General features: G+C 37.8%; 1 protein-coding gene across 1 annotated transcript in view; it reads right to left on the bottom strand.

Moving 5' to 3' along the window:
- LOC108675299 (otolith matrix protein OMM-64) overlaps positions 1-15,801 on the bottom strand; it is a 30,364-nt gene extending 14,563 nt beyond the window's left edge. Inside the window, exons 1-4 of the mRNA XM_047879552.1 lie at positions 15,636-15,801; positions 14,708-14,751; positions 12,311-13,744; positions 10,926-12,269 (exon numbers count right to left, since the gene is read on the bottom strand). Of these exons, the coding sequence (XP_047735508.1) occupies positions 10,926-12,269; positions 12,311-13,744; positions 14,708-14,751; positions 15,636-15,786 (2,973 nt within the window). The 5' untranslated portion in view covers positions 15,787-15,801. The remainder of the gene's footprint in view (positions 1-10,925; positions 12,270-12,310; positions 13,745-14,707; positions 14,752-15,635) is intronic.
- Positions 15,802-16,372: the final 571 nt, after the last annotated feature.

Here is a 16,372-nt window from a genome sequence, read left to right as displayed (position 1 = left end):
GTCAGAGACTCATTTTGATCAGAAGAAACCTCTTTACAATTCTACGCATAAATATAGTGTAGTTCTAAAGCGATAGATAATATAATTAGACCATAAGAAATAATCTAATATTTGAGTGATGAATCATAATTTAACTGATCTAATTTTATTGCGATGATGCATGTAAATAAATTTAAATACGGTATTGTCATTAAGTTAACGATGCAAAATTATGAATCACTGCATTACATGCTTTGTGCAACACATGACAACAACCTGTGTGACCTTGCCGTGCCTGATTGTCTTTCATACACCTGAATATGGTGAAAACACAATGAAAATTCCAATTAATGGTCGCATAGCATGAAAATTCAAAATTAAATTCTAAGTTTATTCTATCGAAATTCTAGGAACTGTAACCTCACTACGATAACCTCAACCGTATTTATTAGCACAAAAACATGTATGGTAACAATTATTATATTACAAATTCTTGCAAATAATTTGAGCCGAGAAGCCTGTAAACTTTTTATTGCATTGCGGCAACTTAATTGCATTCTGTTATTCACATCTGACAAACAAAACGGCACGAGTGGAGCAGCACAAAATGGTCCCCGCTGTGATAAGAACATTAGAAAATTATTTGGATTATACGAAAACATGAAATCCAATAACATGCTGCCTAGCAACACGGGGTGTATTAGAAAAGCCTTCTTATTTCACTACATTGCCGAATTTATATACAGCGTGGACTAATTGCTTGCCGTAACCTATAATTTATAGCTCTATGTACTATTTAATACTCCGCATGTAGTTTTTCCTCCGATTATCTGTTTTCCTATCTGCGTTTGATATTTTTTAATAAAATCTCACATACCCTTTCATCAAGACTGATATGTGGCGTCAAACATTGCGTTATTTTTTTCATGATTCTCCTGTTTCAAAAACGATTTACGCTCAACATGAAACAAATACACTGAACTATATCGAAACGAATTCTTCGTGTTCCAGTTTCGCAACGAATTTGAAACTACATAATTGTATTATATATTTCTGATAAAATCGTAACAGCCGTTGAGAAGCAATGCCTCATTAAATTGTTTAAGTTCTTAATACAAACAGTGTTCACTTTTAATCGACATGTTCTGCGAAATTATATATTGACGAATATCCACGAAATATAAACTAGTAGTCTAGTACTTAATAAACCAATTTTTCCCAACATGCGTGATTAAAAGCAATATTTAGAAGCCCAGTTCCATTGCTTAATACTGGCAAACCGGGAAATTGCATTTTTATTTTTATTGTTTTTTTGCGTTCAGATAATTTTGCAATATCGATTGTGACATTGAGCGCGTTCTGCGCTTAGTCCTTGAAGCTCGTTATTATGTAGCATTTCAACGTGGCCTTGTGGCCCGTAACTCCCTCCTCAAACTATCAGATCAAGTTACATTCGCTGAAGTTGTCTAAATGCAGCCCACTGCATTATAATATAGCCCACTGCCATTATAATGCAGCCCACTGCCATTATAATGCAGCCCACTGCCATTATAATGCAGCCCACTGCCATTATAATGCAGCCCTCAGCCATTAGAATGTGCCTTTATACCCACTACAAACTCTGTTGGATTGTCGTCAAATTGTCGCTACTTGTAGAATAGTTAATTCCGGCATTTTTTTCATGCAATGGGTTTTAAAAACTGAGTAATGCTTCAGGGCTCTTTAGGTGTTAACACTGGTTTCTTACTTCAAGGCATTTAAAATAATTTGATGTTCTTCCTAATTAGTTTTTAAATAATATGATTAACCATATTATCTCGGTCATGAATGCTGATCACATACAAAGTCAACCACTAATTGCGACTCTTTGCATTTCACGTGTCGGACAATTTTACGTCCTGACTCTGACTCACAGCCGTCAAATTATTATTCTCGGATTAAATTACGCGCGACAAATAACTTGTATGAAGGGCTAAGGATTATACAAAATTAGGCCTGCAACTAGCTTTTTTTTCTTCTCCACATATAAACTTGTTATCTACAACGATCTTACTGCTTCACACCTGAAACCAACTTCCTTCTCCACCCTGAATTTAACGTAGGATTACCCTAGGATTTTGTCCCTAAAGCACAACAGTGGAAATATTTTAAGGTCTTCGAGAGCTCATCCAGAGCGTTTAGGGAAGTTTATCCGAGGAAATATCGTCATTTTCAGTGTCGTGTTGATCAGGGCGCTTTAGTACGCCATTCGCCCGAAATGCGCCGCCTCTTTAGGGGCGCTAGAAAGGAACGACCGTGAGTTTGAATCTGTAAGTTAGTGCATATGAGAAGCTCTCAGCACTCCTGCCTCCCAAATAATGAGGCGGTCTTTACAGTAAACTTTCAACTTCAAGGCCGTCGCTATGGACAAAAAACGACCTTGCAATTTAAGTCCTGTAAACGAACCAGGCACGTGTGTTCGTGGCAATACGAATGGTTGTTTTTAATGACGCGTATGAATTTCCGTTTTAAATGTTATGAATATAAGCCTAAAAAGTAAGCTCAAATGCTCACGAGGTTCTAGCACGTAAGTGAATTTCGTTTCGTAATTTACTATATTAGAGGTAATAATTAATAATTATAATTAAACACATAAACTATTCCTTACCACAACTCTATTTAATTAATGACTTTAATGCGGGAGGAATCATTTTTACTGACATGCATTCTTAGTAAAATAAATGATAATACCTTCAAGTTATTTAATATCCCTGTGAAGTTGAGTCGGAAATTTCCTTCAGAAGATAAACGGGCCTCGACACTTCAAAGCCAATATTTTTTAAATCAACAAAAAATTATCTCCTATCCAATTAACATTGTTCAATTGTTCTTTCATCATTTCTCCCTTTCTCCAAACATTTCGTAATTAATATTCTTGTGCGTATCTGTGTGACCTAAAAATTTCCCCGTTGAATTCCGTTTTTCTCACCAATAACCTCTCCACGAGTTAGACCCCTGACAATATAATAAACGAGCGCGATTCTTCACGATAAAAAGACCAAGCTTGAAAGTCGGAGAAGCTAGACGCGGATATTCCTGAAAAGTTGGGAATTTTCCGGCGAGGCGCACGCGGCCAATATTGCAGCGGAGCCAATCTTTCAAGCCACTCGATCGCGCCCTGCCTGTTCCGCTGTCACGGACAGCTTGGTCACTCCGGCTCCGTTGTGCAGCTTCACGCCTCGGGCGGCGTAAAAGATTGTATAACGAAATTATAAAAAATTGTTTAACGAATAACTTTACGACACGTATCTGCTTTAACTCAACAGGCCTCCAAAACTGAGATAACGTTGATTAAACGTTGAACTTACAACGAAATCAACTCAAAACCAACTTTATTTCAACGTCATATGCCTGGGTAATAGAGATGTAACGCTGTAGCTCAGTCTGGTGACTCATACGAAGGTACTGAGTACAGGAGCGCATGTACAGGCAGCTTTTTGCAACGAAAGCCAGTGCATTTAATATTTTATATTATTTAGTACCTAATATTAATTGAAACTTTCCATTTTGCACAAAAAGAGTTAACGTTGTAAGCAAACAATTGTGTGTCGCCCTCCTGAACAAGATGTACAGGCGTTATATACGGGTGTCTCAATCTATTAAAAACAATTCTTGATGTCTTCCCACTCAGATCCTGTATTACTATTTATCTGCTGAATCCAGTATTTTTGGGAAGCATTTTTGCATTTTTTGGGAAGCATGTTGCATTTTTTTTGGGAAGCATGTTGCATTTTTTTAGTAATGATATGATATCGTCTTGCCTGCATACGGAAACTCCACTAGACGTTTAACAATTACGAAGTGAAATCAACAATATTTACACTTCTCCCGACATTCATTTGTCATGTACTTGCAGAATATGTTTTCTGCAAGAAAATTCTCAGAGTCAACTTTATGTCCTCTAATGGTTTAAAAGAAAAACAACACCTATATAAAGATTTTTGAAATAGCTCAACTCGAAAGCAAACTACAATTTCCATTTGAGTCATCTTAGTAGGAAGACAATGCGTAAGCCATTGCACTTCATTAAGATAAATTATACGCTCGACTTCTCTCAGATTATTGCAACTCTTCACTGCCAATTAACGATGTAATTTGCAATTATTGTTTCCCGATGCATCATCGATGATAGGAAGAACTTAAATTAGAAGAAAATCCAAGCAATGTAATTTATTGTCTTTGAATCCGTTCTTTAAGCCCCATTTATTTTATCACAGTCATTTCTTTTCCAGAAGATCCATCGCTCGATATTAATTTAACAGGCAAGGTAACATTAATGCAAAGAAATGTTGTGTTATCCTCCGACATTTTTAACGACGTTATTCGTTGTCGTATATCTGAAGTCACAACGCAGTATAAATGCATTGAACCTATTAGGTCTCTAAACATTTTTTCGCACAATATCTCTACTTTACATTTAAATACGGTGACTTGGGACGTGAAATAATATACAAGGGACACTGCAAGTCCATTGGCCACGTCAGCCAGTCCTCTTATGCATATAGCATGCACTAGGCAGGTGTTGACACATCTATGTATATTCTAGGAGCATTTAAACGATTTAGCGAGATCTGACAACACGTATTTCCTTTGGCTGTGTTAGTAGAAGACGTGCAGTGTTTGTTGAGGATGTAAGCGCCTTAACAAATCAATAGAGCTGGACAGAGGAAGCTTCTACCGCCAAGCTTAATTCGCTGCTGAGGACATGTGCCGTGGAATACTCCAAGAGTGCCGCAGCTACGCTGAATATAATGTATTATTTGGACGCTATGCCCTGAATAGATTTACTGAAGTCAGCTCCACATTCATGTGTAAGCATGTTATGCATTTGTGAAAGTTTGTGTGTCTTTCTTCTATTGAAGGCCTGACATCATAAATCTATCAAGCGAGATCCACGATAGTAATCGTGTCGGGATATTTCTAGAATATGATATTTTATTTATATTGAAGTTCAAGACGTGTAGTTCTTTTGATGAGAAAATTCATCGTGTCATAGTGGATTTAAATCTCTCTTTAAAATTTAAATTTTTTAATCATTCCGGAAAAAGGGATAATTTTGTGCAGTTACCTGAAAAATAATCACGAGCTTGAAAAAAACGAATAATAATCAAAATTCGTTCACATTGTCGAAGATATTCAGTAAAATACGTGGTTTATTTAGGTAAACTATACTTGTGTGAGATGTTAACTAAACTGAGCAGCGATGATTCGTACGAAGATACCAGCTTGTGAATACAGTGAATACTGGTACGAAGATACCAGCTTGTGAATGCAACTCTAATGCAGTGCCACGTCATCTGCATTCATGTTGAGCTCAATATCTACGTCGATGCTGGAATGAATTGCCCTCCGAATAAGATTGAACCACCAGATCATGCAAGGCAATTAAGGCAATATCGCGAATTCCATCAACTATGTCAGTTGTAGGCAAACAAACAGCAGCGATATTCAGCTTATTGCTTCCTGTAATTCATTGCAATTCTCTACAACATTTGCCTTAATGGAAACTGTGAAAACCCCTTTAGTCTATAGATTAAAAAGTGAAGTATAGTATACAAGCCAAATACGAGGCATTAATTTATTATTTATCGCATGATTTTATCCTTTGTTTTATTTTTATTCTTTATTGTCTATGTAAATTTTTATATTTAAATGTCAGTTTATTAATAACTCAAAATTCAAGATTTTATCATAAACGATAAACTTTCAATAGTCCGGTTTGCCAAAAATTAATATATGTATACCGTGATATGATTCGACAAGATGATTTAATTTGAACAAGAACGGCTGCCAAGCTTACGGAATTTTAGCAGAAACTTGAGTTTGCAGATACAATATGAAATCCACTTCAAAATTCAGGTTATCAAATTTTGACCGAGTTCTCAATACAAATTTTTTGAGTTCCTGAGTGAAATTTTACAATTTTAACTTGAGGCGACGGTCTGGGATCATTTTGAGGAGAAGGAAGCCCGTAGGAAGGATCATTTTAAGGAGAAGGAAGCCCGTAGGAATGATCATTTTGGCGAATAGTAATTAAGCCCGGGGGAAGGATCTTTTTGAGGAGAGGAAGCCCACAGGAATGATCATTTTAAGGAGAAGGAAGCCCGTAGGAAGGATCATTTTGAGGAATAGTAATTAAGCCCGGGGGAAGGATCTTTTTGAGGAGAGGAAGCCCACAGGAATGATCATTTTAAGGAGAAGGAAGCCCGTAAAACGCTGTGAAAATTTATGACAGCTGAGCAATGACCCGCAGTTTAGACAATCCGGCAATTTGTCTGGTATCTCTGCTGCAGTTCATCCATCAAAGTCGAACAATTGACTAATTGAATTGAAGTGCAAAAGATCATATCGAAAAGCCATGACATGAGCTCAGTACACGGTACATTTTACGTTAGTACTCGGAAATTGAAAAATTCAGAAAATTAATTATCCTTGTGAAGCAGTGGTTCACGCAGTTCTTTTTTTCAAATTCAAATTTAAATTTTATAAATTCAAACTTCACTCCATGTGGTGCAATTTAACAGGATTAAATTTAGTGTTTTATAGTACGGTGAATTCAGAAACGTTCGACGCTAAACGAGCTCGTCAAGAGTCGTTAATTGGGAAAATAAAAGCATTCAACAACACAAATTTGAAAGATTCATCGTGACATATTACTCTGAAGTATCATGTTTACAATGAAAAGCCAATTTGTGGGTAAAAAGATTCCTGTCCTTGTCCTTCAAAAATTAAAATATTTTTTCTAACAGAGTTGATCCCAACAAATTAGTGTTGGAATAAAAATTAATATATTATCATAGAGGAGCTCAATAATTCCATATTATTAGTTGCACTATTCTCGCGCGTAATAATAATAATAATAAATGCATGCAATTCCTCCTCCTGTAAGTTCACCACAGATTCAAGTATTAGACAACGCAGTATTCGTTCGGGTGTGGAGTGCACTATCGTTCAATACTTTATTATCAATCAAATAATGGTAACCTTTTCTATCGTAGATGTTAATTGGTTTTCCATGATTTATCGGTACAATTTTACCAGGCATTTTTTTAATGTTGAAAGCTATCAAGCACTTTAATATTGATTTAATTTTTTTTTAGTTATAGAAGAAAATTTGTGCTGTGAACCAGGATGTTTCTGCGTACAAGGCGTGCATAAAAGCCAGAAAATTATTAATTAGTCAGAATAAGTAAATTTATCATTAACTGTAATTGATCAATTATCGCTCAAATTTTGCCGTCAGCACTTCCATGGTTTCCCTCGCTGCGCAAGATTTAGCTCCACCTTTAGCTGGATAAATTTATTCAGCATAACTGTCTTGAATTCCATCTTTCGAAATGTTCTACTTTTTTATTTACAGTGACGTGTACATAAATAATTGTCAAGTAAAAAATGCTATGCCGGTCACTAAGATTACTTTGCTTAACGCCACCACATCAGTTCAACAAAAAGTTTTTGTGGTGATTAACTGCGTCTTCTCAGAGCCATGGAAAAAAGCGGTGGCAATTGTCAGGGTGTTTGAAATTTCCCGAGTTCTATTTAAATCTGCATTCAACACTTATTTGCAGATTAGACCTTAAAAAATTACATTTTCAAGAAACCTTCATCATTCGGAGTTTTGTATATAATAATCCATAAGTACCTTTCCTTCAATTTCTGTAAATCATTAGGAAGCCACCACAAAATATTAGTATCATAAAATTAATGTTCACCTATTAGTTTCAAATGATTACGTGTCAGTATTGCATTCTCATTATATAGTGCTGGAAACAATTAAATAAGTGAACAAAATGCTTCGGCCTAGGGAATTTATTCTCTAAACAAGCGTGAATTTCTGTTAAGCATACACAAGTAAAGCTCGAGTATTTAATCCATGCAATCATCATGCGCTTTACAGGATTTGAAGTCCAAACGATTCAAGCTTGCATACGACACAAAAATTTGATGAAGCTATCGATTGATAATTGTAAAAATTCATAGAATAAAGCATGCGTTGATAATATTGATAGAGAAATAACCGTACCAGTTATTAGCTGCAATCCTTGTAATTTCGCGCTCAGGAGCGTGCCTCTTAAGGGTTCTGATTTTTATAATCCCAATGCCTCGGGTGCCGTCCATTACTCAGTTCTCCAGAGAACCGCTGGCTTAATTGAATAATGTAGAATTATTTCCAGGCCTCCCTAGACAGCAGTACATAATTAATTAAGAGATATTAAATTAGCCCATATTTTGGGGCACCAACTTTTTGGGTTCCGAGATCATCCTCCTGGGATGCGCTTCTCCTTTATTATATTTTTTATCCTGGCATGACTCGGGAACGAAGAAATATGATTGAATTCAGGTATGCAGTTCATGTATGAAATACATAGTAAACAAGAAGACTTGTTTCATGATGTAGCACGGACTTGAAAGAAGCTCAAAGAAAATGCACTGTACAATTTACAAAGAGAGAAGATGCGAGAATGCGAGGTTTTGTTTTATTTTCTTTGCATCATCAGAGATCCTTTAAGAAAACCTGACTAGCAGCAGCAACCGAGCAGATTTAATTAGAACAAACAGGCCAACAGAATTGCTAGGGAAAAATATAAAGATCTTGGACCAATTAGAGGCCGAGGTATTTTTATGATATCGTCTTCAGCCATAGAGGAAAATCACACGGAAGTTTTAAACAATTTTTTCGATGACACCAAACAAAATCCGTGACTTCAAAGAGCTCAGAAGGAAATTAAAGGGGATCTGGTGAAGGGAAAAACGAAATTTACGAAAAATTTAATATTGATTTTCTCAAAAGGAGAGCACTTGGCTGCTAAATTGCTTACAATAATTAATTTGAAAACAACAACCTAATGCAAACATATCTTCTGACGTTTTAAAATTAGTAGTTATAGATTAAAAAGTTTTATTTGTGCGTAATTATTTCAATTCTAATAAGAACTGTAATTATATAAGTGACAGTAATTTTAAAGTTTGTAAATAATTTTATCTATGGTGAATATTAAAATTAATGTTTCAATGAAAGTAGACTTAATGCAATTCACGACATAAAATAATAAAAAATTCAATTGGATTCTAACCTCTAATGCCAATTACAAGAGCTTAAGCACTTTCAAGAGCAGTGGTTCTTGAATTCTCATTGATGAATTACCGATAACCTGATATCCGTATGTTCACGTGTTTTACAACCCATTGTGTTCACAACCGATCAAATCCAAATACCAAGTGTTGCTTATTGTTATCTTTCAAAATAACGTCTATGGTGTGCATGAGAAACTAAAAATTCCACTTAATTTTTCTATAATTACTACTGATTAATACATTTTCAGAAAATCTCAAGGCTCTTGAATAAATTTTGAAAAAAACTCCACGAGATTTAATCTGATCAGCAAATTCTACTATTCGGCAAGAAAAATATGAGCAACTTTTCGCTGAATAAATTGAACTATCAATCTCGCAGGTCCTCTCGGGACCACAATATGTCAATTAACCTCACTTCGAGAACCACTGCTTCTGATGATGATAATGATACTCACATTATGAATATTATACTGTATTTATAATAGACAAATGCAACACATATAACACTCATGCTGCTTAGCAACTTCTACTGCGAAGCTGAACTGGCTTTATAACCAACTACTCTTACGCAGGCATAAAAAAAGAAGCTCCATAGTTAGTTTGTCGGAGAAAAAATTTATTGCGAAATGTGCATGAGTAATTACTTCTAGCCCTCCAGGGAATGCATTAATTTAATGCAAGCATGAAATTATTTATTGCAGAAAAAAGTAGTTAATCAATTCACTTGAATAACATTTGATTGACACGAATTTAAAAATGGAATGCATGCTTTACGGCCAAAAAAAAGATAGGCCCAAAAAATTAATCTTAAGGGAAGCAATACATCAATGAGAATACATAAAGACTAAAGAAATGTACAATAATTGAAACGAGCGGTCGTTTATTAAAGTGGTGTTTATTGCACGTGAACAATGAAATTGTAACGCAAGCATGTTATAGTAAAATTTCAGTGTTTAAATATAGCTGTGTTGTCATAATGCTTCATGGCCGGATGTGTTACATTATATTGTTTACGACATCAACTAACCTGCAACTTGCGATTATCAGATGTAAATAATGTTTATTGAGTTGTCTACCAGTGCCTGTACAATAACGGTACAGCATGCCGTTATAACTATAGGCATCTCGTGTAAAAAAATAACCTCTTCAATTTCTCTTTCGTTGAAAGCATCATCCGTTAAGAGAATACTTGGTCCACAGTCCAATTCAGTTAATTGTTATGACGAATTAAAATTTTTAACCCAATACGAATGTTGGTAAAAGCAAGCCATTAGCTCCTGTGGCGCGACTACATCTCGGCATAACTTGTAATCCAAAATCGACGTTTCTGATGCAATCGAGATTGACATTGGGCAGTATCGTTAAAAATATTAAATCAAAATTCATCAAAATTTAAGGAAGGAATATTATTTACTCTTAATACTACATGCAATTCACAATAAAATGAGTATAATAATAATTTTTTAACTGCAAATTCTATTGAATATGGTATACTGAATTTCTATTGCCAGTCGATCCCAAAATTTCAGGAGCATATAACAGGCGCAGCAGAAATTTAAAGCTCTTGAAATTCCTGATTACCAATTCAACTTAAAATTCCTGCATTCATTCTACGTATATTTCTTTTAGAAATAAGGTAGAGTGTTGAAAAGTCCTCCTTAATATAAGAGAGAGCTATTGCTTTTATATAAAGCTTTATATAATTATATATAGCCGTTTTAGCTATTGTTTTTTACATCGGATGAGCTTGAGGTGAACTGACGAACTACTTAGAACCAGGCAAAATTATTATGCTAATAAAATGATCAGTCGAAAATTCCACGTGTACTCACCTCGAAGTCAGCGCTGTCAGGGTTGCCATTTATGTCGGGAAGAGCAGGAGCAGTCAGGAAAGATCCGTCAGACTCCTCAATTCCGTTATCGTCATCATTCGGGGCTTCAGCTGCCTCAACCTCGTCTGCGGCAGCTTCAGCGTCATCTTCTGCATTTTCCTCGGAAACATCTTCATCAATTCCTGCAGCGACGTCTTCTACTGTATCTTCAGTATCCATCGGCATTTCGCTTCCATCTTCTTGACCAGCCTCCTCAGCAGCATCTTCACCCGTCTCTTCTGCCGCTTCGTCTGCAGCTTCCTCCGCTGCATCTTCTGCCGCTTCCTCTGCAGCTTCCTCCGCTGCATCTTCTGCCGCTTCCTCTGCAGCTTCCTCCGCTGCATCTTCTGCCGCTTCCTCTGCAGCACTTTCTCCAACCTCTTCCTCCTCAACGCCCGCAGCAACATCCTCAACAGTATCCTCAGAATCAATCACAGCATCACCATCGTCTGGAACTCCTTCTGCAGCGCCTTCCTCAGAATTCTCGGCCTCAGCACTCCGATCTTCTTCCGCAGCCTCTTCAGGGGCGTCTGTTTCTTCTTCAGCGCCTGCTGCTACATCTTCCACCGTCTCTTCATTATCGATCCCAACATCACCATCGTCCTCAGCAGCGTCTAAGGCTGCTTCAGCTGCTTCGACCGCCTCTTCAGCTGCTTCTGCAGCCTCTTCAGCATCTAATGCAGCCTCTTCAGCAGCCTCTTCTGCAGCAATAAGCGCATCTTGTGCAGATTCGTCGTTGTTTTCTTCGACTGCTTCAGCTGCTTCTCTTGCAGCCTCTTCTGCAGCTTCTGCAGCCTCTTCTGCAGCATTTGCAGCATCTTCTGCTTCTTTTAGGGCCTCTTCTGCGTCGGCTCTCAAATCGTCAGCATCATCAGCAGCGTCTCCAACTTCATCTACAACTGCTGCCTCGTCAACTGCAGCATCGTCAGCAACTTCAGCAATATCGTCAGAAACGCCTTCATTTGCATCCCCGGCTTCCTCTGCAGCTTCGTCAGTTGCATCTTCTGCGTCAACTGCTTCTTCTGCACCTTCGTCTGCTGCTCCTGCTTCCTCTCCCTCTGCTGCTTCTTCAGCAGCCTCATCTGCTGCTTCCTCTACTGTCTCTCCTTCAGCTGCCTCTTCTTCTGCTGCCTCTCCTTCAGCTGCCTCTTCTTCTGCTGCCTCTCCTTCTGCTGCCTCTTCTTCTGCTGCCTCTCCTTCTGCTGCCTCTCCTTCTACTGCTTCTTCAGCAGCCTCATCTGCTGCTTCCTCTGCTGCTTCCTCTGCTGCTTCCCCTGCTGCGTCATCTGCTGCTTCATCTGCTGCTCTGCTGCTTCTTCTGCTGCTTCTTCTGCTGCTTCTTCTGCCGCTTCTTCTGCTGCTTCTTCTGCTGCTTCTTCTGCTGCTTCTTCTGCTGCTTCTTCTGTTTCTCCTTCTGCTGCCTCTTCAGTTGCTTCTTCTGTGGCTTCTTCCGCTGCCTCCCCAGCATCGTCATTTGCTTCTGCTTCTTCAGCAACTTCTCCAGCCTCGTTGATCTCTACAGCAGAATCAGCAGAGTCGTTTATGACCTGTTCAGTTGTATAATCTGCATTATCAACTGCATCTGCTATTTCTTCAGGAGCATCTGCAGCATCTTCACCCGCATCCGCTACTTCTTCAGCCGCTTCTTCAGTAGCATCTTCTGCTGCTTCTTCAGCATTATCCTCAGCTTCTTCAGCGGTACCACTAGCCTCTTCATCAACTGCGTCCGCTGCTTCCTCGGCTGCGTTTTCTGCTGAATCATCAGCTTCTTCAGCTGCATCCCCAGCATCATTTACTGCATCCACTGCATCTTCGCCTGCATCCTCAGCTGCTTCTACAGCTTCTTCGGCAGCTTCATCGGCTGCTTCCCCTGCTTCGTCAACTGCCTCTGCGGAATCTTCAGCTGTATCTGCTGCTTCTTCACCGGCACCTTCAGCTTCATCTGCAGCGTCTTCTGCTGCTTCTCCTCCAGCATCTTCAGCTGCATCTGCTGCATCTGCTGCATCGTCCGCTGCATCTTCTCCGGCATCTTCACCTGCATCTGCTGCGTCTTCTGTTGCTTCTTCAGTAGTCTCTCCAATTTCTACAACCGAATCGTCAGCGTCATTTGCCACCTCTTCAGTTTTGTACTCTGCTCCTTCAGCAGCTTCTTCAGTTGCATCCTCATCAGGGTCCGCTGCCTCTCCGGTGGCATCTGTAGCCTCTTCCGCTGCTTCTCCGTCAACTTCAGCTTCACCACCGTTCGCTTCTTCCTCGGCATCTACAGCCTCTTCAGCCGCGTTTTCTGTCTCTTCCGCACCCTCTTCTGCTGCATCTGCTGCCTCTACATCCGCTTCTTCAGCGGCTTCTTCCGCTACCTCTTCTGCCGCTTCTTCAGTGGCTTCTTCTGCTGCTTCTTCGGCAGTCCCAGCTGCATCTTCAGCCGCTTGGAAGCCATCTTCAGCGTTCACCTCAATGTCCTCCAGATTCATGTCACCCAGAATTCCATCACCCGAGTCTTTGAGATCCTCCAGTTTCTCTGCTGCCGCGGCAATGGTGTCTCCGGTCGAATCTGCTGCTGCTGCCACCCCAGCACCAATAAGGCCAGCAGCTCCCAGTGCTCCTCCTGCTGCCAGGGCGCCCATGTTCTTCTTGCCAAATTTCTTTGCACGACTTAACCGAGTGCGGCTTTGGCTCTTCTCGAGCATGGCGGGGTCTGGCGTAGGTTGCGCATCGGCTGTTCTCCCACGACTCCGGGAACGTCTATCTGGCACCACACCTGCTTTAATGCCTCGCTGGCTCTGGAATAGAAGTAGGATCTTGTTGTAAAGGGTAAAAGTATGCTAATGTCAAACTGTCTATCAAGAAATTATGTAAAAATAAATAAATCAAATTCTACTGATTAAACTTAACATTTCTTCCAAGATTAAATTGTATTATCAAAATTAATTCCTTCTCGTAAAATATTCTCGAAGGTATAAAGCATACGGGAAGATTTTCTCTAAGAAAATTAAGTAATTTTTTTAAAAAGTATCGCAAATAATAATTATAAAGAACTCAGTCCTTTAATATGGAAGCTCTCTATATTTGATATTTGCTTTATATTAACAAAACACATCAAAGCAGTATTTCAGACATAACTATATTCATTAAATAACAGGAAAAACTTTGAAGTATGACGTATATCATTTTTTCTCTTGAGTAAGGAAGAAATTTCTTTGATAAAGTTGATCGAAAAAAAAATTACATTTTTCACCGAGGAGGAAATTTGAAATGCACTCCTCCACAAAGAAATTAATGGTGATCTGCTTGGCGCGATTCCTGAGCGATACTTAGTTTTAATCCAAAGTATATAGGAATAAATATCGTCATCGTATGCTCCGATGCTTGCAAAAAATAATTGTATTAATAAATGAAGAGATTACATACAATGTTGGAGAACGAATATTTTAGGAAATATCGTATTTTACTGCAAAGGTTTCGGTGTTTAGATAAAACTAATAAAATAATTTATTGAATAACGGCCGCTTACGATAGCCTACCAATTTGGTGTTTGACTTCATTTTTGTCATTCTGTTTGTCATGTAGCTCACTACCATGCATGGTCACAGAGATTTTTTGTGTTCGTTTTGTTGAATAATGACAAAAATGTCAATCAATATAAACCAGATTTCCTTACATATTTCAATTTTGATTTGTTTATGAATCGATCTTGTGTGTCTCAGCTGAGTAACTATACGAAGATGGGCAACTTTTTACGATACCTTTTGGCCGTATTTGCTGTCTTTGTTCTTCCCTTTCTTGTCACCTGATGAAGAAGCGAATATTAGTCGAATAATTGAGAATTTTGACAGTGATTATTTTGTGCAAATTTGTGGCTAAATGTTTCTAATTCTTTAACAGCTTTTTCAAGGAGGCATGGACTACAAAAAAATATGATTTTTTTCGGAAATCTGAATTGTTGAAAATGTATTGAGCCTGATATTGTTGGAGTTTTTGAGAATATACAAAGTTTCTCATTTTGTACAAAATTTGTACTTCTTTTAGATACTCCAAAGAGTGCTGTTCCCGCTATAAGAAATCATTGGTGTCAGCTGTCACATGTTAAGAAGCTAATTAAACATTTCTTACCATTTTCTAATGAGCAATTATTTATATTCTTATCGGACTATATATATAGGTATTATGTTGCAACTTGGCTAACTTTGTAAGTTTTAAAATGAATTATTTTGCTAAAATTTCAATTCTCTAATAAACAATTGTTTTGATTATGATCAGACGCGACGCTACATTTTTACTCGGGTAGACCCACTTTGTCTGATTTAAATCAAATTATTTATTTGCAACATTCACTCTATTTTCAATCGAATCATTTTCCAATTCTCACCATACGCCTCGACATTTTGACGCAGCTTAACTTATTTTTATCAAGAATCTAGTAGTAAGCAATCTAATAATTTCGACTCATTTTGGTCTTGACTCACTTTGTTCTTGACTCACTTTGTTCTTGACTCACTTTGTTCTTGACTCACTTTGTTCTTGACTCACTTTGTTCTTGACTCACTTTGCTCTTGACTCACTTTGTTCTTGACTCACCTTGTTCTTGACTCACTTTGTTCTTGACTCACCTTGTTCTTGACTCACTTTGTTCTTGACTCGTTTTGTTTTTGACTCACTTTACTCTTGACTCACTTTGTTTGCGACGACTGACGAGTTTCTCAAAGTAGTTCCTGGCGACGACGTGTATCTCAGGTTCAGTGCGCGCCGTGCTGTTCAGAACCTCCCTGGCGACGCCTTCGACGAGCTCCTCTAGTCCGTCCGGCAGACTCAGCCGTACGAACATCTGTTCTCCCACCGCCATGCTGCGAATACAAAGTTAAATATGTCTTTAATGTATATGTCTTAACATAACATATATGTTAAATATGTCATACAACGTCATATATGTCTTTAACAGATATGTATTAACATAACATATATGTCAAATATGTCGTACAACGTCATATATGTCTTTAACATATAAGTCTTAACATAACAAATATGTCAAATGTCATACAACGTCAAATATGTCTTTAACATATATGTCTTAACATTACATATATGTCAAATATGTCATACAACGTCAAATAGGTCTTTAACATATATGTCTTAACATAACATATACGTATGTCAAATATGTCATACAACGTCAAATATGTCTTTAACATATATGTTTTAACATAACATATATGTTAAATATGTCATACAACGTCAAATATGTCTTTAACATATATGTCTTAACACAACATATATGTCAAATATGTCATACAACGTCAAATATGTCTTTAACAGAGAATTTATGTCCGCTAAATATAGTAAATAACCATCGTGCTTCGGAAAAAATATTGATTGTTCTTAAGTAGAGAGAATAAAATATCAAACGTTTCTAA

The sequence above is a fragment of the Hyalella azteca genome, unplaced genomic scaffold (genome assembly GCF_000764305.2).
Source record: "Hyalella azteca isolate HAZT.00-mixed unplaced genomic scaffold, Hazt_2.0.2 contig3326, whole genome shotgun sequence".
Lineage (NCBI taxonomy): Eukaryota > Metazoa > Arthropoda > Malacostraca > Amphipoda > Hyalellidae > Hyalella > Hyalella azteca.
Note: the sequence above shows the minus strand (reverse complement) of the source record. Positions and strands in the feature narration are given on the sequence as shown.